Here is a 27,591-nt window from a genome sequence, read left to right on the forward strand (position 1 = left end):
TGCAAAATTCGTGCCATGACTTCTCAGTGATGAACAGAAACTGCACAGTGTTTCTGTCTGTACGGAGCTGAAGGAATGAGCCAGAGACAATCCCACATTCTTGTCCAGTGTAATAATTGAGGATGAGACACGAGTTTGTGGCTACAATCCTGAAACTAAACAGCAGTCGTCACAATGGAAGTCGCCAAATTCCCCGTGGCTGAAAAAAGCATGTCATGGCAAGCCCATGCTCATTATTCTTTTTTTGACCTACATGAAATTGTCCACAAGGAATTCGTACCTCCTGGACAATACACAAATAGCGAGCTTTACTGTGACATTTTGAGGCGCTTAAGAGAGCATTCATCACAAACGTCCAGAGAAGTGGAAGAACAACTGGCTTCTTCATCATGACGACGCACCCGCTCACCCATCACTCATTGTTCGACAGTTCCTGGCTTCCAAATGAATCGCAGTGCTTCTGCACCCACCCTGTTCAACTGACTTCGCCCCTTGTGACTTTTTCTTGTTCCCAAAGTTGAAGTTGAGACTGAAAGGACATCGGTTCCACACTGTTCAAGAGATCCAGTTAAAATCGCAGGCGGCCCTCAACACACCGTTGCCTGGAGAGTACCATGAATGCATGGCATCGTGACAGAAACGGGATCGGTGTATACACTCTCAAGAGGACTACTTAGTAGGAGACAGTTCTATCGTAAACACTTTTTTTTCTTAATGATTGAATTCTCGAAACTTTTGGGTAGCACCTTGTATGTCTTCAACAACGAAAGCACCTGAAAATGCTCCTTCCACGTCAGCAGTGTGGAAAGACTTTAATCATCATCAACCAACAGCAATTTTCACTGCCACACGGACAGGTTGAAAAGTATGTGCCTTATGAAATTTCGAGCCAAAAAGATCTGTTTGAGGGTTGGTGTAAGCATGGGGCCCCCCACTGTTGGCTTGGCTTGCGAAGAGGTACCTGCCTATACCAGACACTAGTATGCTTAGTGCGTGGCTCTTTTTGATGTCTGAAGCAATTGTGACATGCAGAAGAGTGTTGCTGCTCCTCGAACATGTCAAGCAGCTATCCTTCCTTCATGACATTAAATAACTTCAGTTCTGATGCCGTCCAGAAAAATTGTTGTAGTAGAGAATTTTGTTCACCACAATATGTAATTACCCACTACATTATTTGCTGTGCAATAAACTTTTTCTTTTTTTTTTTTTTTTTTTTTTGTTATTCTTCGTACCTCTGGTTGGTGAAAAAGAATGTTTGTATTCATATTCGAATAATATTCAGAAAAATGTTAGAATCAACTTGCACTTGGTTTTCATTATTTGAATTCACTTCAAAATTGCAAATTTGTTATTTGCGCACCCTTAGTTTTGTTCTTGCACCAATATTGGCTTGTATGCTTATAACGGATATTGGATATTGGATATACTGAGGGTATTTTCGTATTTAAAGTGGCTTCATTAAAGTCAATCCCGGGTATATCAAATTCAAAGGGGATCGCGAAATATTGCGATGTATTGATAATTCAAAATACAAAATATGCCTATCTCAAGCTTATCTGAAACCTCCGCATGTTCCAGATAGTTTGCCGAGATTCTGTAAAGTGGGAATTAACTGATTTGCTTTTCCATGATCATGACGAATGTATAAAAGTTTAATTACTTTTTGCAGACAAATGTAGGAAGGCACTCATGTTGCGTAATGGTCCTTGACATAGTGATTGTGTACCTACCTATTTTTACGATTTTATTGTAAAGTGCATCATTTTCCGCACATTTTTACGATACTGTTTTGGCACCTTTATTTCTACGATTTCCCATGTTCTGTGTCCAAACTTGCAATGCAATGCGTGTTGTTTTATGGAACCCCTATAATTGCTGCATCTTGCATATTTCACGGTGCCATTTTGAGAACACTGAATGTGTTGTCCTGTATTCAAATCCAAAGCCAATGATAATTTGTGAAAACACAGGTTCTCACCTTTGTTAACCGCTTCCCAGTGCTGCTGCCACTTGAAGAGAGGCAAAGTATGGATTCTGCTCTGAACGACATTTTAGCCGAGTTCAACCATTTTCAGTTGGAAGATCTACCTGCTGAAGTGACTTCTCGGGAGTTGATTGATAAGCAATGGTGTACGGTCTAGAGCACTGCATGGGCCGAATTTTCCAGCCCGGGCCTGGTGAGGGCTCGCTTTATGAAGCCCGAGCCCAGCCCGGACCCGTGTTACTAAGCCCGGACCCGGCCCACGCCCAGTTCATTAGTAAGCTTAGCAGTGGCTGCATGTGCACGACCAGCCTTAGCGCGAGCATGCTGGAGAAAATTTGTTAATGGTGATAATTATTATCGGTGCCTTGCCCTTGGTATCTCAAGATCAGACCGAAAATCTGGTGTGTACATGCATTGAAATGTTACTTTACCCGCAGTGGTAGCTTAGCAGTTAAGCTGTTGCACTGCTAAACTCTAGGACGTGGGTTCGATTCCTGGCCACGGCGGCTGCATTTCGATGGGGCCACTGATAGATCTATGTGCACGTTGAAGAACTCCAGATGGTCGAAGTTAATCCGGTTCCCACTATGACATGCATCGTAATCATATTGGGGTTTTGGCACGCAATACACCAGAATATAAATGAAATATGTTGCTTATACGGTACATGAAAAGTCATAGCAAAAAAAGTTCTTTAAACAAAGTGTCCAACTAACATGAAAAAGCGGATAAAAACAAACCCAGGGCATTCTGTTTAATGCTCTTGTCTACGCTTCATGTTGGAAACAATTATGATTGTAATTTCTTAAAAGAGTCTCTGGACTAATAATTTGTTGCACAAGATAAAAAAAGCTTAAGGTTATATATAGTGAACAGCAAGCAAATGCAGATGAAATGTAAATCGTTCATATACTGACTTCGACACAAAATGTAATCATGATGTACAATGTAAATTATATAATTAAGCTGTCACGCACCATTCTTCAAGCTATTCCCAATAAGTTTCCTCCCTTTTTTATGAAATAAACATAGAAAATACGCTTAAAGTAACACGTACTGACATGAAAAGACTGCACCCGAAAATGATGCCACAGGAATAGGACTTTGCAAAGACCAGTAAAAAGCAAAACTCTACATGTTCTTGTGCAAAAACAGGTTGTCCAGGCTCTCCGGCTTCAAGCAGGACCTCCTCTCTTGGAGTACGTACCAAGCTGTACTAAAATTGCTTTTGCTAATTACAGACTGTACTGTATGTGTCAGCCTCACCTTCTCAGGGTCTAACCACCTACAGTGTATAAGCAATAAAATGGGAACATCAGTGATCTGGCCCATTGCCTGTGCTCTTATTTTTCTGCTGGTGAGCGTGCATTTACCTTCATCATACAATTTTGTCCTATGAGATCCTTAAGCATGTGAAGATATATACTATAAAACATGCATGCACACACACAGTCAAATTCACAAGCATATAGCATAAAATAAATGCACAAGTAGAAAGAGACGCCATTGCGCTGGCACGAAAATAATAATAATATATCGAGATTCGTAATAGTACAATCACAAAAGTGGTAACGGGAAAATGGTGTGAAGAGCAGCTTTTGTATAATTTACTTTTCGTTATGCGGAAACAACATTCATTTTTGTGAAAAAGAATGGGAACTTCATCTGTTTTTGTATTTTCTTTGCCAAGGTATTCTGAAAGCCAGCTCTTTGCACATATAACTTCAGCCTGGCACAGAATGCCTTGGACCATGCAATGCATAATGTTCATGTGTGCTCAAAGGCCCGACTTGAGCAATGGCCCTTTAATGAGCGAGCCCGAGTTCGGCCCAGGCCTGCCAAAGAACACTAAAGACTGCCCCGGTCCGTGCAGTGCTCTAGTTGCAGTCTTTGATAGTAGTTTTTAAGTACACCGAATTTCGAAAGTTGTGTTGGGTGTCTTGACTCTTCCTCACAACAATGCAGTGTGTGAAAAAGTTTTAGCAAGGTTAAAAAGGCACTCACCCAGTTCTGTGCCTCCATGTCAAAAAAGATTGTGGATCAGTTGCTTGTGGCAAGGTGTGCTCAGCCTCACTCGAGGGAAGTGCCGTGAACAGTTGTTCGAAAAAGACTTTAGGCCGAAGCTGAAACCTCTGTAGAGCTAGCCAAGCCCGCAACATTAAAGTTGTAACGAATTTCTCTTGAAGCTATTGTGGCGCGTTTGTTGTGCATTTCACCTAACCAAACGTTCCTGAACAAAGAAACGGTATTTGAATATTTATTTATGCAGCTGTAGTATTTTTGCTATCTCAGTGCTAACCCTAAAAGCTCGCCTCGCACGCATGCAAGTGCTTGTGTAGCATAGATGGCTTATTATATCGTAAGCAGTGGCGTAGCTAGGTCGTCTGGCACCCGGGGCCTATAGGCCTTCTGTCACTCCCCCCCTCGGGTGTAGTTGAGGAAGGCGAGGATAACAATTTTCGGGTGTCTTCAGTTGCGTATGACAACCCCCCCTCTGGCCCCTTGCACCCGGGGCCCACGGCCCCCGGCCTCCCCCGTTGCTATGCCACTCATCGTAAGTCACCAGAGTTACGAAGTTGTGTACTATGTAAGCGGTACCGTGCTATAACCAAAAGATTTTTCAAAAGCTGTACACATGCAAAACATTTAGCTCAAGCAGCTGCATGTGTCCGGAAACTGAAGCATACAACCAAGATGTGCCCTCACTTTCGTTGGTTAGATGGTTCTTCTGCTTTTTTATTTAGCACATTTTTATTTAGAATAATGCAGAAATGGACACAGCACAGAAACAAACCAGCCTGTATAGATTGAATATGCGGCGCACTTGCATAAGCGCATTTACCGTAGAACCTCGTTCATACGTCTTGGAAAAAACTATGAGAAAAACATACTGGCCGGGAAAACATACAATCCGAAGTAACTAAAAAAATTGGCAAACTCTATTATTGTTTACATCTACTAATGCCAAGCATCGCATGGATCATTGAGGCAGGAGATGCTGATGCTCGTCGAGCTGGTGGTGCTCCGGCAGCCTGAGACAAGTTTTGTTGTTTTCCTAGAGGGCAATGGGAAACTGAAGTGAAATCGAGCCGGTGGGTGGCACTGGATGCTGCCAAAGTGAAATGTGATGCCTAGATCGCGCTTCCTGCAGTAGGGAACGGTGGCGCATTTGGATTATTGCCTACTAAAAATGTGCAGTACGCTAACAATGGCACTGCGCATCAATCGCTGTAAAACAGATAGGTGGAAGATGCTTACCACAATAGGTTTGCCCGCGGTAGCTGTGAATGTGGCATGCGACGACCTGGGAGGAGATTTGCCGGTACCGGAATAAGAAACTGTGTGCGCTGTCGTTTTCACGTGAGACGGGCGGCTATACAGTCGACTCTCATTATGACGGACCCAGACAATCCAACAAAAAACGTCCGTTTTATCCGAAGTCTGTAATATCCGAAACGCCTCACTTCCGAAACTTTTGTCTCGATGTGTAACAAATTTATTGCTAACACTGAGTGACGAACAGCTGAAGTAAAAAAAACAAAAAAGTTGCAAATTTGCCCATAAGGCGAAGGATCGATTGCCATACCAAATTAAGCAAGATAAGTGTGGCAGCAGCAGCAAGCGAATTGACCTTTGTGCTGTTTCTGACTTCAATGCGACCTAAACGTCGAAAGCACAGCGCATACGAAGCTACCGGCACTGGGCACATTGTTCACATCGCAGATAGCTCTGAAAATGAGGCTTGAACACGGAGGCGTGCTTTGTTTACGTTGCAGATTGCTTTCAAGATACGGCGGCCGCGATGTAAGCAGCAGCCGCCGCAGTAACAAACCCTCTCTTTCTCGCCTCCCCCCCCCCGCTGTCCGTGCCTCACGCTCAAAAGAAGATGGCGCGTTTCCGTCTGCCCCGCCTTCCTCCCTCGCGTGCGCAATGTTGAGCTGTTATCATCGGCTGACGCTCGCAAGTCAGTTGTCAGCCCATGTCGACACGGCAAAAGTACGTTTTATGCGCCTGACATTGAAAAAAAAATTGCTGCTAATTTCATCCGCTATAGCCGATAGTCCACTGTACCGTGGTCTGTTAAAAGCGAACTTCGTTGCAATAATAAAATAGGTAGAACAAACTAAGGCCAAAATATGGTCCGTTATATCCGAAAATCTTGTACGCGGGTCTGTTGTAACAAGCGTAGACTGTATACTGTTCTCGATTGCGCATGCCTCGCGCCCTTTCTTGTTCACATGGGATCTAGTGGCTGGAAAACTTATACGATCGCAGTCTGCCGCAGGAAACAGCGACGCGTTTCGGTTGCTTCTTAAAAGCGTGCGCTGCCCTTCTGACAGCACCACGCACTGTGAAACTGATATATGAAGATGCTTTTTGCAGTAGGATTGGCGGTGATAACTGTAAATGCTGCGTGCAACGACCTTGGAGAAGATTTGCTAGTACAGAAATGAGAAACTGAGTGTGCGCCGGCATTTTCACGTGAGGCGGGTGGGTGAGTATTCCGGTGAAGCTGCTGCGGCGAGCAACTATGTACTGTTCTCCATTGCGTGCGCCTCGCGCATTTTCTTGTTTACATGGGATCTAGCGGCCGGAAAACGTATTGTACGATCGCAGTTTGGTGAAGTACTGAACATTGGTGCCGAAAGATCGTGTTTTCCGGGAAGGTATGAACCACTAAAAAAATGAGCGTAACTCTCGTGTCATTGTTCGTGTTCTCGATTATAAACGTTGGCGTTGGGAAAACATACCCAACGGGAACGTATCAACAGGGTTCCGCTGTATACTGCTAATTACACATGAACGTGCCGGACTGCGTGTCCCACTGCAATAAGCTGTCTAGACGACCAATCATCGTACGTCAACAAGTCAACCACTTATAGTGTCGGGTTTCAGTTTTGAAACAGACTGTGCTGTCCCTTCATCACCAGTCGTCATCGCTTGTCGTCCACCTCTCTCTTGTGCCTTCTCCTCTGCCGTCTCTTCTTCAGTGCTCCAGTGCCTTGTGGTTCTCGGCCCTTCCCCTCTGGCCTCTGTGTCGTGACAGCCCACAATACACAGACCCTATTAGATTTGAAAACTGCTTTCAGCTGGGAAAACATCCCAAGTCCATTCCCACTCGTTTAACCCTGTTAGCACAAATGAAACATGCTCAGTGCAGACTGTGGGGCCACAAATTGCACAGCAATGAGTCTTGCATGCCGCTACCATGATGGTCTGTCTGTCTGTGTGATGAAAGATGAAAAGTGTCAAAAAGAATGAAAAAGAATGTGCATGTTACCATGCTATCTCTGTTATCAGCATATGATAATCTTTCTGTGGCGTAGAGCATCTGTGCTTACAGTATGTTTTCTTCTTGCATCATATATCGAGACACAATTATCGTATCACATTGTATGCTGTTAGATTGATGTAACAACCACCACCAAACTGGAACACTATACAGTCAAGCCCACATATAACGGCCCCACTTGAGACAAACTTTTGCTTATTGCAAACAAAGCACATGTGACAGTCCAAATATGCATTATCAGTGTGTCTACCAACCGGGAAAACCAGGAATTCTCAGGGAAATTGAGTAGTCTGGAAAAACTCGGGGAAAACTCGGGGAATTTGTGCCTCTATCAGGGAAAATTAGCTGTAACTTTATTGAAAGGTTCGAAAGTTGCGGTAATGCTGGCTCGAGTAACAGACAGGAATCGCAATGAATCGTCTTTGACATCCTGTCGTCGGCTTGAGGAGTTGCCAGTGTACAGTCGACCGACTTTCCGGATTCCCAATAATTTGGACGGCTTCGCGGCACCACCACGTACCCCATAGAGTCAATGTATCAGAACGTCTGAAATTTCGGATGCAAGAACTCTTCGCCGTCTGATTTTCAGAACGTTTGCCGTGACCGCAGGTCCGAGACGACATTTATCAAAGCCACCACTGCTGTCATTTTGATTACCTCGCCGCCTCAAACCGGCGCTCTCGCACGCAGATCCGCTGGCAGCCGTAGCCACCACTGCGGCAATGCTAGGCCTAACTGCTTCGACGTTCGCTATGAAGCTTCTTGCCGTTGGGTGCCGTGTTTTTTGAAAGAATTCGCTGCTGTCAGCAATGGCATGGACTCCATCTTTGCGGTCCTCACGATTGGCTTAGAAGCTTGGAAAGCACGGTGCGCTGCATAGTGCCGGTTTCCAAAAGTCAGCTTCGCCTCCGTACACAAATTCTACTTGAAGCATACGCAAAAGTATTGTAGTGAAGCATAACAAGCGTGGGAAGGGGCTATTTCCACGTGACAGTATGCGTGCACCTGGTATTTCCTGTCACAGTACGAGCACCGATATGCTTAATACGTGTACCGACAGGCCTTCAGAGCGTTTTCGAATGTGCCTGTGGCAGTTTGAGCCCTTAAGGGCAGTAAATGACATGTCTTTATTTTTTTCCAACTGGCCGATTTTTCGAACGTTTTCGCGGCCCCTAAGGAGTTCGAAAACTCGGACGTGGACTGTGCAACTGACCAAGAATATGCTTCAAATGGTCCATGGGGCGAAGAGTGGCTGAAGGAGTACAAGAACAGAAAAGACCTACGCATTGAGGAATGAACGGGAAAGGAAGCGTGCCGGCGCCATTTTGAAGGAGCTTGAGTTCAAAAAACAGTGTTGGCTAATGCCAAGATGTAAGTGTCCCTCATACAAACCAAAATAAACTCTTTAAAGCAGTGAAACAACACTGAGGCGTCGTGCGCGGGCTGAGAGTATTTCAGAACAGTTAAGGTGGACTTACGAGCTGTTGAGAGAGAATCTCAATTGTGACAAAGTTGCATATGATGGCAACACGCCCGACACGTCATCTGTCATGCTGCGCTGGAACCTATGTTTACCTGTTCTTCCATGGGCGTGACATACAAAAATCGCGATATCTTCTCGTATGTTGCCTCTTCGGAAAGCGCACCGTGTACGTTTTGCCTTCTCGCTGAGCTGACTAAAGACAGAGGGCGCATCAGTGCCATGCCCAACACCTTGACTTTACTGGGACATCCAAGCAAGCACCGTTTTGCCTCGATAATTCTTGCTCCGTGACCAAGAATGCCCCACTCTGTCTTCATCAGCAACTCCAGCAGCAAACCGAATTAAATCTGACCACAAACCAAGCCAGCATATTGCCATACTAAACAACAGGTGTGGTGTCTGTGTGTTACATCAGACGCCAAACTTGTACAAGCACATCGTGATAAAATGTGCACAGAGTCATTGGCAAAGCTAGAGAAGCACCCTAACAAAGGCGTGTCAATTAAGAGCTATCAGGAACCAAACCCACTGGTCCCATGAAGGAATTTCCTTTGTGCAAGATGGCGAATGGGAAATCTCCCATACAGTACCTGCACCGAACACAAAAAGAAGAGCACTGGATTTGGCAACAAAACTAATACTTGGACAAGGATAAGATTTTGCCAGATCCTACACGGACTTGACAGAGAGAAAGCGCCTGCAGAAGCAAACTTGCACGGACATTGAAGGCATGCTACGAAGTAGTTTGTCGACATGCGGGCTTGACTTATTTAAATCAGTGGGCCGCTGATGCTGGCCAAAGCTAAAGACTGCGTTCTTGCTGCGCTTTTCCAGCTTCTGCCCAATTGGCTGGCTACATCGGTTCAAGGTGCATTATGGAATAATTTTTTCAGATAGATTGTCGGCACGGTGGCTTTTAACAAACAAATCCACCATTGCCAGCTGTGTGGAGTGAGATGTCTATAATGCAAATGAAACTGCTCTGTTTTATCAGATGCGTCCGAACAAAACGTCACCATGAAAGGTGACTCGTGTGCTCGTGGCAGGCACCGTAAAGTTGGCTTTACCGTGCTTCTGTGCACAAACATAGACTACAGTGACCGGCGTGTGCCCTTCGTAATTGGCAAGTCGAAGAAACTCCATTGTTTTTACAGCTATCTGCTCATGCACTACAGGTGCAACACAAAAGTGTAGATGATGTGCAATTCGCCGCATTGCTCAGCAAGTTAGCTGCGACAAGCAGAAGCAAGGCTGAAGTGTGCGTGCTGCTGGTGCTTGGTAACTGTTTGGCGCACCACATGCTAACTGCCCTGATGGCAGTGACTTCTTTTTGTCGCCAAATGTTGCATCAAAAGCATAGCCACTTGACATGGGCATTATACGCATGCTTAAAGCGTCATATGGGTGTCACATAGTCCTCTGCATGCTAATCTCTGTTGACCATCCAACCGCCAACCTGCCAGTTCGGATTTGTATTCACTTGGCCATTAAGATGGTGAGGGCGGCCTGGGCAGAAGTGACGGCCACTTGAATTTAGAACTGCTTCTACAAGGCTGGCTTCATGGTTGCAACTGATGGCGAGCCCGATGCCAAGCTCGATGCTTCCCAAGAACACAAGCCTGGCGATGACTTGTGGCAGTGCATTGTCAGTTCAACATGGGCAGCTGTGACGTTGGCTGGGAAGATTTTGTTTCTGTGCGCAATGATGCTGATGCTGCGAAACTGTGCATGGACAACATTGTTCGTAAAGTGTAGGGTGAGAGCAACACTGAAGAATCTGATGAACAACCTTTGGAACCAGCACCCGTTAGTGTGTCAACAGCCATAAGCTACATCAAGTTCCTCAGGCAGCTCATGCAGCTCAGAAACAGAACTATGACCAACTTTTTCTTTTTTTAAAGGAGTCGAGACACCAAATTTTCAGGCTATAAAAAGCCTGTTGTAGGCTGCTTCTGTATGCGAGGACACCCCCAACGAGGCATTGGATGCTGCTAACATTTGAAAATAATTTTAATTCAGCTCTAAAAAGTCATTAAAAGCTCCTTCTCGTGGTTGAGACCCATCGCTAGCGCGGCTGCTATGACGTGACAACGGAGGAATGAAAATATCGACGTCATAGCACACTAGCACAAAAACGTGACGTAAGATGAGCAGCGATGAAATGCCGATTATGGAGCCTGCTGAACCGAGCTACAGGCATATAGAAATCCTTTCTCTATGCTAAAAGCTTCTAGAACACTGTAACCGAGCTAACCCTGGCTTCTGGCTAACTGAGACATGCACAGTGCTGTAGCGGAGAGCAGTTGACGTAACGTCTGCAAGTCGCGTAGTTCGGCAGCTCGGAGCAGTGTCTCGTTCGCTTGGCGTTTCTCCATGTGTAAAGGCCCGTCCATGTTGCCAGCACGACAACTCGCTGCACACTGTTTGCCGTTCGTGGGCCGCACGAATGGTGAGATTTCCTTGCTGTAGAGAGGATGGGACCGGGACCCATTTGTGCGGCAGCCATGCGGTGAAGCAGCCAATCAGCGACCGAGGAGTGGTGACACTAGCACCGACGGCAGCCTCACCGCCGCTGATCGTTTGGCGGCGCCAATGTCGTCGCTAGGCCTCCTCCGGTTCACTTCAACGCTAAAGCTGACGGCGCATCGGAATGAATCACCGACACTCACAAGCCGCAATATTTTCTAACCGTTGTTGTCGCTTTTCGCAATAATTATAATAATCGCGACATGCACTTTGAGTCGCCAGTTGTTTTCCTCTGCTGGTAGAGCATGCGTATGTGTGAGCAGACGACGCAGCATAGTTTTACGTCACTATTTTTTGTGACCCACGCGACCAAGCCGTGTTGTGTTCCCTCTCCTGCGACGTCATAGCATCACCGCGAGCCCAGAAACTGAAACCGAAATCACTCGGTATAATAATACTATTATAAAATTATTTATCGGATATATACGAATCCCATAGTGTGTATCGTGCTTCCTGAAGCTGTACAAAACGCTTGAATCAAAGAACGCATGAACGAAAATTTTCATGTCTCCACCCCTTTAAAGGAATAAAGTTTGCTTTGACTGGCGGCTTTCTTTTGACTGCTTTCCAATTATTACGAACTTCTCAACATAACAAACGGGCACCCTATGATGCTCAGGTTCGTTATAGGCAGCCACTTGATACAGGGCTTAAATCTTTCTCAAGTTTGCAATTCATGCCACACTGATTTCTTGTTCCTTCCATATCCTGATAATGGTAACTTAGTCACCAGACACTTTAAATAGGCAACATATTTCTGACTTTCTGTGCTTAAAGGGACCCTAAACCACTTTTTATCGAAGTGGAGAAAGACATTTGAAGTGAAGATAGGCTATTTCGGAACCATTTTGCCGCAAAAGGTACTTGAATGCGTTCAGCAGAAGCGGAGTTATCGGCAATCAAACACGGCCTCAGCTGTGCTCCCCTTTCTCCTCCAATGCCTTGCACTGCAAAGGCTACGGTGAAGACGTCACCGTGGCGCGCAGTGCAAATTTCCGATTTGGTGCCTATGCTGCGCTAAACGTAAGCCAAACGCAGCTGTCCTCGGAGAGCCGCAGTGCGCTTAGCCACTGGACTCGTGGCGGCACCTTGCGGTGGCCGCAGTGTAGCCGAGCACAGCAACCAATAGCAGGCGCGTATTGGAGTGTGCTTTGACAAAATAGAGCACACAGAAAAGAGCAAGGATCATGGAGTTTTTTAAACGAAAGCATTTGAGAAAAAGATGACTTCGCGCCCTGCTTGCGAGCTCCACAGACCACGTACGACAGCAGAACTTGGTTGAGATGTTCGCATCAGTGTATGCTACCCGCGGACTATGTTATTTCACCAAGCCCGAGGGGTGGTTCAGGGCCCCTTTAAGGGACACCTCCACTTCAATAGCTCATCCACATGGCTTGCAAAATGCAGGTACTTCAATACCTTCTGGACAACATGAACGCGTACTACAGACTAGTGAGGTATCAAACAAACTATCATTGTGCTGGCTTAACACCATTTGTGCTTAGCACTGGGCAAAGAATTTTAATTTTTTGTTTATGATGTCATTATAATATACTTGGTACAGGCTACAGAACAGGAACGAGCCCAGATGTTCCAGAGGCAACAAGAGCGTGTCGCCCGGGACTTGGAAAGGCAGCGGGCTGAGCTGGACGCAACACTTGAAGTGAAGGTTTGTTTTCCAAGCATGCACTTCCTCAGCCACAAATGGTGCACTGCACTATCTGTGCAGTATTGACATGGGGATAGAGGCTTATATAGCTTTTTATTCGTGGTGTGGCAGCAGTGTATTCATGACCCCAGAAAGCTTCCGGTCATACGTTGTTGACAGCCAAGTTAACCAAGGAAAAATAAATATTTTGTCCCATAGTTTAGTATATGTACATGTTCTTAAAGTGTTTAGATATAAAGACTCCCATGCATCGAGCTTATGTTTGTAGTTTTCTTGTTGTACGGGGCAGTAAAATTCATTTGTCAAACATTCTAACTGTGCAACAAAACTGGTGCCTTCTGTAGTGGTCTGTATACAGTAGAACCTCATTTATACATTTTGGAATATAAAGCAAAAAAAAAGTTACTAACCGGGAAAACTTATGATCCGAAGTCATTAAAACATTTCGCAGACTCAACTGTAGTTTTACGTCTGCACAATGCTAAGCATTGTGCGAATTGTTACAGCATCAGTCACTGCCACGCGTCAAGTCGAGCGCATTGTCATTTTTGCGGCCTCCGCAAGCGCGCATTAGCCCAATCTTGCACCCTTCTTAATTTCATTTGTCATTCAGCGCTCTGTTCTCTCTTCTGTCCCCTCTGGTGTCCTTGCGCTGTCCAACAAAGTTTAAAGCATGTTTTACCAACAAGCCTAATCTTGCACCCTTCTTACATTAGCGCTCCTCGAATTCTGCCAGAGCAGCATTTCGGCAGGATGTTTTGATATGCCCACTCAGTGAGAATCGTTGCCTGCAGAGGCTGCTGAGGCTCCAGTGGCCCGAGATGCATTTTGTTGTTTGCCTATTGTGTAGTGTTTCAAGACGGCAGCGGAAAGCCAAAACGAAATAGATTTGGTAGGTGACACTGAAGCAAAACACCGCGCTCACATCGTGCTGCCTGCAGCAGAGAACGGAGGTGCATTTGGGTGCTTTCAGGGCCGATTTTTTTTTTTTTTTTTTTTTTTTTTTCTCGCCATATGCTATCGCCCAGGGTTGTTTTTTTTTATTGCAGATTTAGGTTCTTCAGAGGGACCGATTTCGAAAAAAAATTCCATAATTTTTCTAGAGTGACCGTGAAGTGAGAAAAAATTTTTTTTCGTTGGTATATATGTACTGTTCATTAATGAATAACAATTAAAAAAAAGGAAATAAGCTTATTAGAATTAAAAATTTGATGCATTTTTATAAGCATAGTTCAAGGCTTCGAACATGCACACAAGAATATTTCAGAAGTCTCAAATGTTCCTGTTCTTACAATAATATTTACATCCATAGCGTAATCGAACTGCGTAGGTGAGCACACTCAAGAAAACTGTGTGGTTGTGTGCCCGTCAAAAAAGCAAAACGTGTGACAAACTTAAGCTAATCTTCATCTTATCGCCAACCAGGGACAATTAATTTTCATGAGTCTCAAAAAGAAAAAAGAAAGAAAGAAGGGAAACGAATGCACGGCAGCATCCTTCGTATGCACACCCCGGGAGCAATAAATGAGCAAGTAAGAGGCGGTCGTCCTTTGAGCAATTAGTAACAAGATAGCCATCAGTTTTGCAAGCGCAAGAAGCCAAAACTGCCCGTGAAACAAAACCCAAACTAAGCACCGCCCGCCGGCGCGCGTGTGCCAATGCGCGAGCGGTAGTATATGGATGCGCCGGCGCGAACTAGCTCTGAAACAAACCATGCAACAAAAACCGAGAGAGGGAGATGAATTAAAAAATTTTCTGTATTCCCACATAGTGGCAGCACATGCAAGGAAAGAAAAAGTTACGAAATTCACGTGCTTTTTAAACGTACAGACGCTGCCGTAAATATACGGCATCGACCCATCGTGTAGGCTCATTGATGCACGTGAGCCTACACCAATGGGCGTGCACTCTAGACTGACATAACAAGCCGGACGGCTGGCGACCCCAGGTGACCCAACCGATGGAGAAGATGGCAGCACGCGCTTCGAACTGGGTCGAATCACGTCAGTCATGTACGTCTGCCCCTTGTCAGAGTGAATTCCCAAACTGTTTGTGGTGGTCTTTCATGTCGGAAATATTATTGCGAGCTTACGTTGCACCATTTGTGCCACATGTTCTTATTCTGAGCCGTGATCTGGCTATGAAAGATTGCAGCGAGCATTGCTGACGCTACGCTACGCGAATTGGCGTAACTGCAGGCTTGCAAAAAAAAAAAAAAAGTGAAAAGGAACGAAAGTAAAAACCTATCACATTTTTAAAAATAAGTTTGTGCGAACACGAAACCAAAAAATATATATATATATATATAAATCTTATGCTATTTAAAACCAAGAGTATTTATTTAAAACGATCAATTAAGCATTTTAGTATCTTTCCTGCCTTGATCGTAATGGTTTTGATAAATGCATTGTTTATTTAAGCACTTATTAAATGGCAACTGATTCATTTTAAACTCAGAAAATGAGTGGTAAATGCGCTGTGTGCATGTAAACCAGTGCAAAAGCCATGCAGAGCTGCTCTTTCTTCCTTTGTCCCTTGCAGTGAAGCTAAAAAGCAGATGAGACGCAGCATTGTAGAAGGCATGGGGTTATTTTTCTCTCGTGATCCGGCATGTCAACCGTTAAAAAAGAAGCGTAACGTATTGGGCCATTCTGTAATGCGAGAGGAATACTTGGCTAATTGTATATCATCAGAAAGCCATGGCAGAAAAATGGCACACAAATTACGTCGTCTTCATCTAAGAAAATTGGCCACGGATAGGATTTGATCCTCCTTCCCACCGCTCAGTAGCCGAGTGTACTAACCACCGCGCCACCGTTGCCACAGGTGACAGTGATTAATATCTTCCAGCCTGCACACGTGGTTGGGCTCTGCCTGGCGGGCGATTCACTAGATGGCAGAGCAAGCGGCTGTGGAGTGATCATGGCAAGCTGCAGCCGCTCACTCTGCCTTTCGCATTGTCAGAATTTCCATGTTGTCGGGAGCCCGCGGATGCCATCGCCAGAATCATGGACAACAAACTCGATGAAGTGTAGTGTCAACACCATGGTGCCACTCGGAAAAGTATTGTCATCGCTCAGCGAAGTGGTACGATCATGCTGAAAAGTGCTGCCATCGAGAAAGAACACTCAACGCAACGTGTGTGAAACGCTACTTTAATGAGAACTCTGCAAATGAAACTCTGCTTAGAGATCACAATATGTCCAGCTTGTTGTCTTGCATTGTGATCTCATAAGCAACATAACTCAGTAGCACATTTATTGACAAGTAATGCTCTCGCATTTACACATAAGAATTGCTTTGGAACCCCCCTCGTAGTTTTTTTGTTCTTGATCACAAACGTTTGTGCCGGAAAATTATAGGAAATAGGATCGTATCAACGAGGTTCAACTGTTTTTATAGGCTGTTGTAACACAACTTGTGTTCCAGAGTGCTTAACTGGAAGTCTTTTGGGACCTGTGTGTGTATACAGTCGACTCCCATTAATACGAAGTTCACGGGGACCGCAAAAATCTTCGAATTAAACGAACTTTCAATTAAGCACAAAACACAAAAACAGCACTTTATTTGTGGCGAAATCGAGTATTTTCTCTAAGAAAAATAGTCTGTCATCTTGCTCTGCTTCTGCTTGCCGAATCGCGCTGCTGAAAGCAAGTTCTGCAGGCTGTAGATGTGGCGGAACGCTTCTTCCGCGTTACCTTCAGCGGCAAAGAAGTGCTCCGCGGGAGCAAGGCCCGCAGCTACGACGACAGCCTTAGGTTGCGGCTCGCCTTCAACGTCATCGTCGCTTTCCTGGGTCGCTCCCTGGGGCCGAATAATCTCTACAATTTCGCTATCCGTCAGTGCACCGCACGTTTCGACCGCCTTGTCTATGGCGACGTAATCTTCAAAATTGACGTCCCCGAGAGCATAACCAAAATTAGTGCCGTCAAGCTCGCTTGTTGACGCTTCCTCCGCTGAAATTTCAGAGGCATCCTCCGAAGAAGCTGCCATAAAACCGCAAGCCCTGAAGCAGTTTGCGATTGTTTCTTGCTTCACACGATCCCATGCTCGCGCTAACATGTGGATGGCACTGAGCAGGCTCACCTCGTATTTTGCGGAGTTATCCATACACAAAATCATGCGCTCGAGGAGGTGCCGCCTGTACAGGACCTTAACATTCTTGATGATGCCTTGGTCCATTGGCTGCAAAACAGCCGTTGTGTTTGCAGGCAAAAATGCGAGGCGTATTGCACTCAAGGCTGGCACATTCACGTGAGCACTGCAGTCATCGACAAGGAACAACACCTTGCAGTTCGAAGAAGCAAACTTGCGGTCCAATTTGCTTATCCAGCTCTTGAAGATTTCGGCCGTCATCCACGCCTTTTTGTTGGCCTCATAGTCCACAGGCAGCGTCTTCGCGCCTTTAAAACATCTCGGCTTCGTGGCTTTCCCGATCACAAGTAAGCGATATCGTTCCGTGCCAGTCATGTTTGCCGCGATCAGCACCGACACTCTCTCCTTGCTGCGTTTGCCCCCAGCACAGTCGTCGTCCTTGAATGTCAGGGTCTTCTCTGGTAGAAGCCGATAGAAGAGTGCAGTCTCATCTGCATTGAAGATGTCTTCCGGTCTGTATTTGGCGAGATATTCACGCAGCTTTCCGTCCTTCCACGTGGCGCATGTTTCCTGGTTAACGGACGCCTTTTCACCACACACGCTCTTAAAGATCAGGTCATGGCGATCTTTAAAGCGCATCAGCCATCCATCTGACGAAACGAAGTCATCGATCCCCAACATTGCTGCAAGCGTTCGGGCTTTCATCGCAACGATGTCTCCACTGAGAGGAAGTTTGTTGCTCCTGGCCTCCCTAATCCAAAACAGCAGAGCCTTCTCCAACTCTGGGTAAGCGCCAGTGCGCATTCGCTTCCAAGAAGTCTTGAACCTGTCATTCTCAAATGCATCCATTATTGTGCGCTTGTTCTTGATGTAGTTTGAGAGCGTGTTCGGCTTGATCCCGTACTTCCGCGCTATGTCTTGTTTGGCGGCACCTCCCTTCTCAACTTCCTTCAAAACCTCGACTTTCGTTGCCAGGTCGAGCGTGTGATAAGAGCCACGGTTTGCCATGGCAATAAACTGTGCGACTGGGTACAGTCAATTCCGAAGCGTAGGATCACCCGTGGAACAACCTTGCCAATGAGCGCTGCGTGCACCTATGGCACCCGCGTGGCCTCCGGCAGGAGCCCCTTCGCCTCCCGCCGGAGTTGATCGTGGAGGCCACGGCAGCTGTAGCAATGAATAATCTTGCCGCTCCAAGAAGGATGGAGTTGCGGGCGGCTGCAGTGGCGATGACACCAACGCGGAGCACGGAGCTGTTGCAGCACTTGAAAAATTGCACATTCTACCAAAGAATGACGGTCACCTCGAGGATCCCGGCTGAAAATTAACTTCCAATTAAACAATATTACTGGATGAGGACTTCGAATAATCGAGCGATTTCTTCCATAGGATTACATGCAAAACTGACGGGACCAGCACTTCACTTCTAATTAACCGAAAATTCCAATTAAGCGGCTTCGAATTATCGGGAGTCGACTGTATATAGAAAGGGTCTATAGGTCTTCTCTGCGGCTGGTGCTGCTCACCAACAGGCAGGAAGCATCAGGTGACAAGCTTCCCGCCAACAGGTGCAGGAAGCTTCTCAGCTTGTGCATTGGTGTTGTCATGAAATTTGTTTTCCGGTGCCCCATGGCATGTCTTGTCATATTTTCTGCCTACGCTGCTTTTTTGTAGATTGCACACCGCTGAAAATGTGTGCACGCCACGCACACCATGCCTGAGGCATTGTGTGCGTTACGTATATGCTTGGGCAGTCAGCTTTCATTGATCATGTGCTGCCTGAAAAGAGCGTAGCCATTATCTGCTCCTACATTGCATTCATACTTTCCATGAAACCTCTTTTATATTGTGCAACGTAATGCAAGGCACGATCTCCAAGGGAGCATCCATGAATGGCTCCACCTGTGAATAGCACAAACTGAAATTAGTAAATTAGAAAGAGTCCAGAGGCTAGAGGCCAGGTTCATTTTTTGTGCTACGACAGAAAACAATCCGTGACTGTGCTCCCTTACAGGGCCGGTCTAAAACCCTTGTTTCAACAAAGAAAAATAGTGCAGCTGAAATTCCTAAATGAGCTTTATAATAAAACCTTGAAAATACATCCACACGTATGTCTACAACGTCCAGTACAAGTATCAGCTCGTACAAATCACCCTCGTGCCATTCAGCCTTACACGCCAAGGGTTGACACATTCGAACCATTGTTGAACAAAACAGACTCAACGCCTATGTGTTCACAGGATGCCACTCGGCCGAAATGTTTCAGCAGAGGCGGTAAATGCTTTTTGTGTAAGTGTGTTTGAAATGTTCTTCTCCCACTCTGTAACAGCCTGTAAGGGCTTAATAGTATTGGAAATAAATAAATAAATAAAATTCATAACAGTGGTTCGCTAATTCCATGAATATAGGGGGTTGCTGCATGTTTTCGTTTCGAGGATCCTGGGGTGTCTTCTGCTTTCTCCCTTGGATGCCGTATCATGGCTTGCCATATCATCTTCTCAATAAAATGTCTCAGCCATTTTGTTTCAAGTCATCCTGGACTGTCTCCAGCTCAAACACCCCTGCGGTTAGGGGTGCGGTCTGCTTCAATGCAGGTTGAGTAGCAGTTGAGTGGTGTTGTAGCATTGTCTAATAGCTTCACGAGTATCAGTCACTTGAATTTGGCAGTGAAGGCATTTTGCTGTGGACACAGTTCAATGTGCCATGTATAAGTGTACTATTTGCTTCTGTTGCCCAGAATAAATCATAAACATAAGCATTGTCTGCGGCAACACCAAAATATAGAACTTGCAGAAGTGGAATGCTAATGCCATCTGTCATTGTTAGGTAGAAATGTGTGCATGCTTGTCTCTTCCTATTAAAACGAATGCAGTGACAGTGACAAGAACTTTATTAGAGTGTCCTGAGGAACTTGATTGGGGGGAACCAGAGGCTCCCCGATCAAGTTGGTGGCTCCGCCCATGACGGGACAGGAAGATGGTGACTCTCCTCGACGTCGCGGGCCCTCTGGACGGCCTGTAGTTGGTTTGGGAAATCCGAGCTCTTCAGCAAAGCGTCCCACTTGGACTTGTTATGAAAGTCGGAGCCCGCGTTGTACAGGCACAGCCAGAGCATGTGGTCGAAGGAGCAGCACGCGTGACCGCATTTGGAGCACGATTGCAGAAAGTTCGGGTCTATCCAACTAAGCGCTCTCGGCGTGAGGTACGATCTCGTCTGTAAAAGCCTGAAAGTAGCAGCGAATGGAAAGCAGCAGCATTTTCCATCATTTGTTTTCCGAAGTACAGTGCTCGGCGATTGAAACGCGATATTCGGACAACATGGCAGCCAATACTTTCTTGCACCATCGGTGGGCACTGGTGACACAGAAACGATGCATTTTTGTGTCACATGAAAGTGAGAATCCTATTGATGCATCGTAACTACATTCGGCCTCCTCAGTGATAACCGGTGGCACAAAAGTGCCGGCAGCCGTGTCATCTGAGTATCGCATTTCTATCGCTGAGCACTGTACATCATAATTGACAAATAATGTGCGTGTTGCACGTTTGCCCTTGTTCTGACATGTGTTATGTATGCATCTTGTGTTGCTCTGCTTACGGAGGGTGTCTGTGTGCAGCTGGTGAAGCAGCAGGAGGCATTTGAGCACGAGCTGCAGCAGCAGCTGCGGCGCCAAGTGGCCGCACACACAGAACACCTCAAGGAGGCCCTGGAAGAGCAGAAACACGAGCTGAGCCGCACCTTTGGCCTGGAGCTGGAGAAGAAAATCATTGAGGAACGTGCACAGCACAACGCGGCCCTGTCTTCCTCAGTTGCTAAGCTCCAGGGCTTGGAGGATTACCTCAGAGGTAGGTGCATTTCCAGTTTGCTACTGCGTAGTTCTGGGCCAAGCAAGTGAGCATCACAACGGCAGTCCAAGCGCACACTTCTGCCCAGTGCTAGTTGCATTATGAGTACCGTAAATACTGGTGTAAGGGCCGCACTTTTTTATAGAATTTTTATAGAATCTTGGCTGGATGTGGCCCTTATACGAATCAGGCTGATGACAGCCCGCTAAAGGATCGTACTGTTTCCACAACTGTAGCAGAGGGTAAGAGAAGCACAAATGACATGTTATAAACGTTTTTATTAGTTTATTTTACTGACCCAAACAGGGCTCTCTTCTCTAGAGGTGAAATGCCATTGATCTGACTGGAAACACTGCCAACACAGTCGAGACAGCAAGCCACACAAAGAAATAAAGATGCAACAGCGGTGTCGACGGAAAAGCAGCTAGCGTCATCTAGTGGCACTGGAACTAACTTCGCTTTCTGACCGAATGTTTTGAATTTTTTCCCAAAAATTTTGCCCTCCAAAGTGGGCGTGCAGCCTTTACACAAGAGCGCCCCTTAGTAGAGTACCGTATAATGCGGAATATAGTTCGAGGCAGAATATACGTCGACCCCCTTACATTGAAGCAAAGAAGTCAACATAAAGATTATAAGGCACAAAACTTCATTTTATTTAGTGGTGCCGCCAGACTCGTCACCTGCTCATTCATATGAGCTGTCTGAACTCTCGCCCGGAGACGACTGCTTTTCACTGGCTGCGTCCCACAACATGTCATCCTCGATGCCGTCCAAGGAGTTGCTAATGCAACACTTCTTGAATGCCCGCACCGCCATATCGTCGGGCAGCGAGTGCCAAGCCTGCGACACCCATGTGGCCACAGTGGCGAGAGGTGGCCTGTGCAGCTGGGTTGTCAGGTTGTCACCGGCCATCCACTGATTATACTGTTCACGGACACGGTCTTTAAAGGGCTTGTTGAGCACGACGTCCAGTGGCTGAAGTGTTGACGTCATGCCTTCCGGAATGACAGCGAGCTCCGCCCTCCCGTCGCGGAGTGCCTGCTTCGCACCTGCGGCCAAGTGCCTGCGAAAGGCATCCAAGACAAGCATGCTCGGACACCGCAGGAGTGTGCCGGGTCGCCGGTTCCAGACGGTCTTGATCCAATTGAGCATGAGGGCCTCGTCCACACAGCCCTTTTCATTCACGTGAACGACAACATCCCGCGGGAAAGCCTCTTTCGGCAGCGTCTTCCTCTTGAAGATTATGTATGGGGGCAGCTTTCTGCCATCTGCGGTACACGCGAGCATCACCGTGAAGCATAAGTGCTTGTTTCCCGTAGAAAGAAGCTTGACTTCTTTTGCGCCACATTTGCACACTCTGGTTGGCGACGGCATGTCGAACCACACCGGTGTTTCATCAGTGTTGCCGATCTGTCCCAACATGTAGCCATGCTGCTGCCGGAAACGGATAACACAGCGCTGGAATTCGACCAGCTTGTCCTCGTATGCCTCTGACAGCTTCTGGCAGATTGATGTGCGCCGTCGAAGTGCGAATCCCTGGCGTTGCATGAAGCGACGAACCCAGTAAATGGAGCCCTTGAATTGTTCCTTGGGCAGTCCAGATTCTCGGGCGATCTCGATAGCTTTGATGCGGATGAGTTCTGCTGTCACTGGCAAAGATCTGGCACGATGCTCGCGGACGAAAACCGCCACCTTGTCTTCGAGCTCCGGGTGCACCGCGCGGCGCCCGCGGAAGGACGTCTTCCGCGCGTTGCAGGCAGACAGCTTGACTTTCTGCGTTCGCCAGTACCGGACACTTTTTTCCGAGACGCCAAGTTGCCACTGGACGGACATGTTCCCATGCATTTCAGTATATTCATTGACTCTTTTTAAACGCCGCGGTGAACTGACATCGAGTACTCGTATTCATTTTGCGGGTTGTCGGGAAATTAGCAACGCCAGGAACGATTGCTGCACAAAAAGGGAAGATGGTGTCAGTCCAACTGCCTTGTCCGCGTTAGTCACCAAGGAGGCGATAACGATGCGGATGCCTGAAGGTCTGCGCTCCTACATGTTGCCAGACGACTATTCAGGTTGTGCCAAGGGCCGGTATATAAGTCAAGGGGTGACCTTTTAGTAATATTTTTTTGAAAAAACCTCGACCTATATTCCGTACTATGCGGTATGTGCAGTATATGCTAAGCACTTATTATGCACATTTTGTACGCTCACACTAGTCTGCATCATTGTGATATCGCCTTCTGGCACAAGAAACTAAGTGGGCGTGTGTGCCTTGTTTTTTCTCAGCACGAGATGAATTGGATCGGCTGTCACAACAGGCCAAGGGTCTCTGGCTTGCCTGCCAGGGCCTGAGGCACACTTTAGTCCACGGGCCAGCCAGTGGCACCAGTGGGCCGCAGTCGCTGACCGCAGACGTGCAGCTTGTGGAGCGGGCGGCACCAATGAGCCCTTATGTGCCCCTTGTGTTGGCCTCCATCCCTGAGGAAGCCCTGACACGTGGGGTCTACCCAGAAATAGCCTTGAAAGAGCGCTTTGCACATGTGGAGCGTGCTTGCCGTCGTGTTGCCCTTGTTGATGACCAGAGACCCTCATCGCTACTTCGATACTTGGCCTCCTACTTGCAGTCGCTGTGTGTCATCTACCCCAAGGTCAGCAACTGCAGTCTTCTCTATGTAACTTGTGTATGCTTTAGTGGCTGTGAATTGCTAAGTGATGTTTCAACATTCATGCATTTGTAGCAGATCCTATGCATGGAAATGATACCTGCTTTTTTTAATCAGGAACTCTCCCCAACAAAGAAACTTGGAGTGGTGCATGTGCGCACTGTACATAACAGTTCTAGAATTCCAACAAGTGACCGTCACTGTCACTCGTATATTTCACACAGACATCAGTGCACTGATTTGCATATAATGTACTTGTAGTGTCGGCATCAAATGAAATGCAGAGCGCATGACTGAAGCAGAACTGGAGGTTTAGTGCATGCCTTCCAGTCATTATTGTCAGATGGGCACATACGGCTTGACAGCGCTGTGCGATGATGCTCCCCCTATACTGCATACCGTATTTATTCGAATCTAGCCGATAATTTTTTTTTTCCAAACAATCATATACAGTCAAACCTCGATATATCGAACACGGATATATCGAATTATTGCGTATATCGAACACTTTCTTTATCACGTGGAAAATCGCATGCATTTTTAATTTTTTATTTCGAACGGGGCCGGATGTAAAATGGATATATCGAACTCCGCCGCCCCAGACCAAGTGCGCTCTGTTGACAGGAGGCGAGCTTTCCCGCAACACTCTCGAAGATAGCGGCGGCGCGATGGGCGTTCCGGACTTTCCGGACTAGGGTGCCTCGATGTCCTCCTCGCCCGGAGCGGCGGGCGAGGAGGACATCGAGGCACCCTATTCCGGACGGCTGCGTACGACAGCTGCCCACATCGGTTGCGCCGAGGGCGCCATTTGAACGTGGCGGCGTACACACGCGGCGGCTTGGAGCCAGCACGGCCGCCTCGATCAAGCGCGCACGGCGGGGCAAGCCGCCTCGATTACGCGCGCACGGCGGGGCTTGCCCCCGCCGTGCGCGCGTGATCGAGGCGGCCGTGGAGCCAGTTGGAGCGCTTTGTCGGTGCTGAGCCACACAGCATGTGCATTGAGGACTTCGTTGGCGGTGACGACAGCACCGGAACAGTGGCGGAGTTTGCTCGAGCCGCCCATCGCCGCAAGCCGCACCGCACGCGTGCGGTCGCGCGAAATATTGCACGTATCAAACACTTGTGCACAAATTTCGGTTTACGATGTGTAAGGTATACACTGTGCACACAGTGTAAACGGTAATTTGTGCACAAGTGCTGGATACGTGCAATTTTTCGCGCGACCGCAAGCGTGCGGTGCGGCTTGCGGCGATGGGCGACTCAAGCGTAACCGTTTGGACAATGTTGAGGACGCCGTGGTCAAGCACGCGGTTGCCAATATGAAGTAGGCTACGCTGCTTCAGTACTTTCAGCAAACAAAATAAATACTTTGTTTGAAGCTTCATGTGAGTATCTATTGCGCCACGATTGGTTCATTGATTGATTTGTGCTAGTTTTTGACGCGTTTTCTACGTGATTTTATATATCGAATTCTGGCTATATCGAACTATTTTGCGATCACCGCGCTGTTCGATATATCGAGGTTCGACTGTACCAAACTCTAGGATTGGCTTAGATTTGAGGATTTTAAAAAACGCATCAGTTTTTAATTGAAAATGATAAATATGGTGCATAGCTAGAGCCATCTAGAAAAGTCAATATTGCAGCTGCTACTAGCCGCGCCAGTAGCCAACTGAAGTACAGCCTCCGCATTTTTAGCTATATCGTGCAAGAACACTATAATATTCTTGTGCATCATCCTGAAGGGAACATCGTATTAAATGACCCTTGCACAGAAAAGTGCTTAGTGCGCTACTTCTGCCGGTCTCTGGTTATCGCCGTTTTAAGGCCCTGAAATTACGCATGATGGGCGCTCGCGTGATGTAGCTAAATATGTGGGAGGCTGTACACGAGCAATGTTACAGTTTTGACGCGTGTCGTATCGGCATGCGGCGTGGCATTATTATAATGGCACTAAACAGCCGATGCCACTATAGTGCCAACTTCAAACAAAAAGTTGTGCTAGCTGCACAGGCATCATCAAATGTTCAAGCTGGGCGGGACTCAGCATCAATGAGAAAAATGTCCATCGTTGAAGGGGGCAACGGGAGACTCTTTGCATGTGCCACAGCGAGATGACAGCAGTAAGGAAGATAGTGATGAGGCTAGCAGCGATGATGACGTAGAGTCAGCTCAGCATGTTCATATTCAATAAAGGCTGTTTTCATTCTGTGAACGCTGTCCTCACGTTTTGTTTGGCCTACATTCGAGGTAAGTTTTCTGCTTCGGACATTCAGGGGTTGGCTTAGAATCGGGGCCAGCCTAAATTCGGGTAAATATGGTATTTTAGCTTCTGTTTTCCTTGATTTTTCTTTTCTCATTTTCGAATGATGAGCTGTTGTTGGTTGGGCTCTGATTGGCAGAAAAGTTCTTTTTATACTTTCTCCACTGTTCTAGCTTTGAAGTAAAAAGAGAACCAGAACATAAACGAAAATATTGCAGTATAGGGGAAGCATCATCGCACAGTTCAGCAAAACCATATGTGCTATCGGTGTAAGATGAAACCTGAACAGTGGTGCGCAGGGAACAGTTTGCCCTGTACCAGCATCATTTCTTGCTTTCAAACAAGAGAACCAGAACAGAAATGAAAATTGCTCATTGCGGTCAAACCAGACATGTACGCATGTAAATGGTCATGACTAGACGGCGCGCAAGATACCTGCAGTTATCCTTTGACCACACAGTCTGCTGTTCCTGTTTCATTTGACACGTATAGTACAGTCGAACCCGGCTATATCGAACTCGCAAAAAAACACCTATCAGTTCGATATAGAGCATAATTCGATATAAGCCTGCTAAATAATTAGATGTCATAAAAGCACATACCATTTATAAAATCACTTTATTGATGAAACTAGCTTAGTTTCGCACGAAATAGTCCTGCATTTTCTTCTGCTTGGGCAATTTCACTGCCTGAAACGCACGCACTTCTCCACATTGTCTAAGGAGTCGGAGCATCTGAGGCCGCAACCTTCCGCATTCGTGCAGAAGCATCGGACTAGTGCGAGCGCATCAATCACTTCGGAGGATTTGGGCACAGGACCGTCGTTGCTTTCCTCATTGTGCCCACTTTCACTTGTGCTCGGTACGATGTCAGCAATGTAGTCTTCGTTTTCTGGCTCTCCTGTGGTCGCGACACCATCATTTACGCTCACAAACTCATCCACCGTTGATTCATCAACAGCTTCCGGAAATTCTGACAGGTCGCTCCAAACTTCGACAACACTGGCAACGGCTTCGTCGCATTCATCATAATTTACAGTCAACACCGAGCACGTGGATGCCGGCACGGCTGAAGCAATTTCGTATGAACCACTCGTACACGGCCGTGTGTACGCGTCAGACGCCAAGGGCACCGGGTGGCGAGTTTGGCCGCTTCAGCCCTAATCTCCCCCTTATTCTTCAAGATCATGCTGAGAGTGCTCCTCGGAATCTTGTACCCTGCGGGAACATCCGACTTCTCACCGCATTCAACCCGATTTATGATTTTGAGCTTCATGACAAAAGGCGAATTCAGCCGCTTCATCACGACAGCACCGCAGGAGAAGGCCCATGAGGCTCACACACAATGAACCAGAAAAGCAGCGAGACAACTCGCACTTTTGCCATCTTGCACGACGAGCGCACAAGAGCCTCTGATTGGCTGTCTGAGCAAGCACTGCGGGCGAGCCAGGATAACTTTTTGCAGGGGGTGTCGACGGCTCGTCCAAGGCAGCGCGGTCACGGTAGGGAGAGCGGTTGGATGAAGCCGCGCCGCCAGGTTTCCCCGCCATGACGAGGGAAAGCCAACTTCTGGGGGCACTTTTCCGCCGTTTGACGTTCGATAGATCGGGAGTCGCTGCTATTTTTGTTTAGATGTAAGCGTAATTTTTGCTATATATACTCATTGTAACTATACCGTGTCCAGAAATTGTTCAATATATAGAATAATTCGATGTAAATGGGTTTGATATATTTGGGTTCGACTGTACATAACTTCAGACTGCCCCTCTGG

The 27,591-nt window shown here is 46.8% G+C and overlaps 2 protein-coding genes across 2 annotated transcripts in view; one reads left to right on the top strand and one right to left on the bottom strand.

Moving 5' to 3' along the window:
• The window catches only part of LOC126545473 (MICOS complex subunit MIC60-1-like), a 112,816-nt gene that overhangs the window by 77,120 nt on the left and 8,105 nt on the right, over positions 1-27,591 (top strand). The window contains exons 12-14 of the mRNA XM_050193357.3: positions 12,851-12,955; positions 20,667-20,895; positions 23,182-23,543. Of these exons, the coding sequence (XP_050049314.1) occupies positions 12,851-12,955; positions 20,667-20,895; positions 23,182-23,543 (696 nt within the window). The remainder of the gene's footprint in view (positions 1-12,850; positions 12,956-20,666; positions 20,896-23,181; positions 23,544-27,591) is intronic.
• LOC140215356 (tigger transposable element-derived protein 4-like) lies at positions 16,547-19,583 on the bottom strand. Its single transcript, XM_072285954.1, has one exon. It carries the CDS (start codon positions 18,056-18,058, stop codon positions 16,547-16,549), a length of 1,512 nt encoding a protein of 503 aa, XP_072142055.1. The 5' UTR covers positions 18,059-19,583.

Source organism: Dermacentor andersoni, chromosome 1 (assembly GCF_023375885.2).
Source record: "Dermacentor andersoni chromosome 1, qqDerAnde1_hic_scaffold, whole genome shotgun sequence".
Taxonomy (NCBI): Eukaryota; Metazoa; Arthropoda; class Arachnida; order Ixodida; family Ixodidae; genus Dermacentor; species Dermacentor andersoni.

Excerpts from the sequence above, each read along its gene's own strand:
- LOC140215356 (XM_072285954.1), bottom strand. The coding sequence starts at position 18,058 with ATGGCAAACCGTGGCTCTTATCACACGCTCGACCTGGCAACGAAAGTC.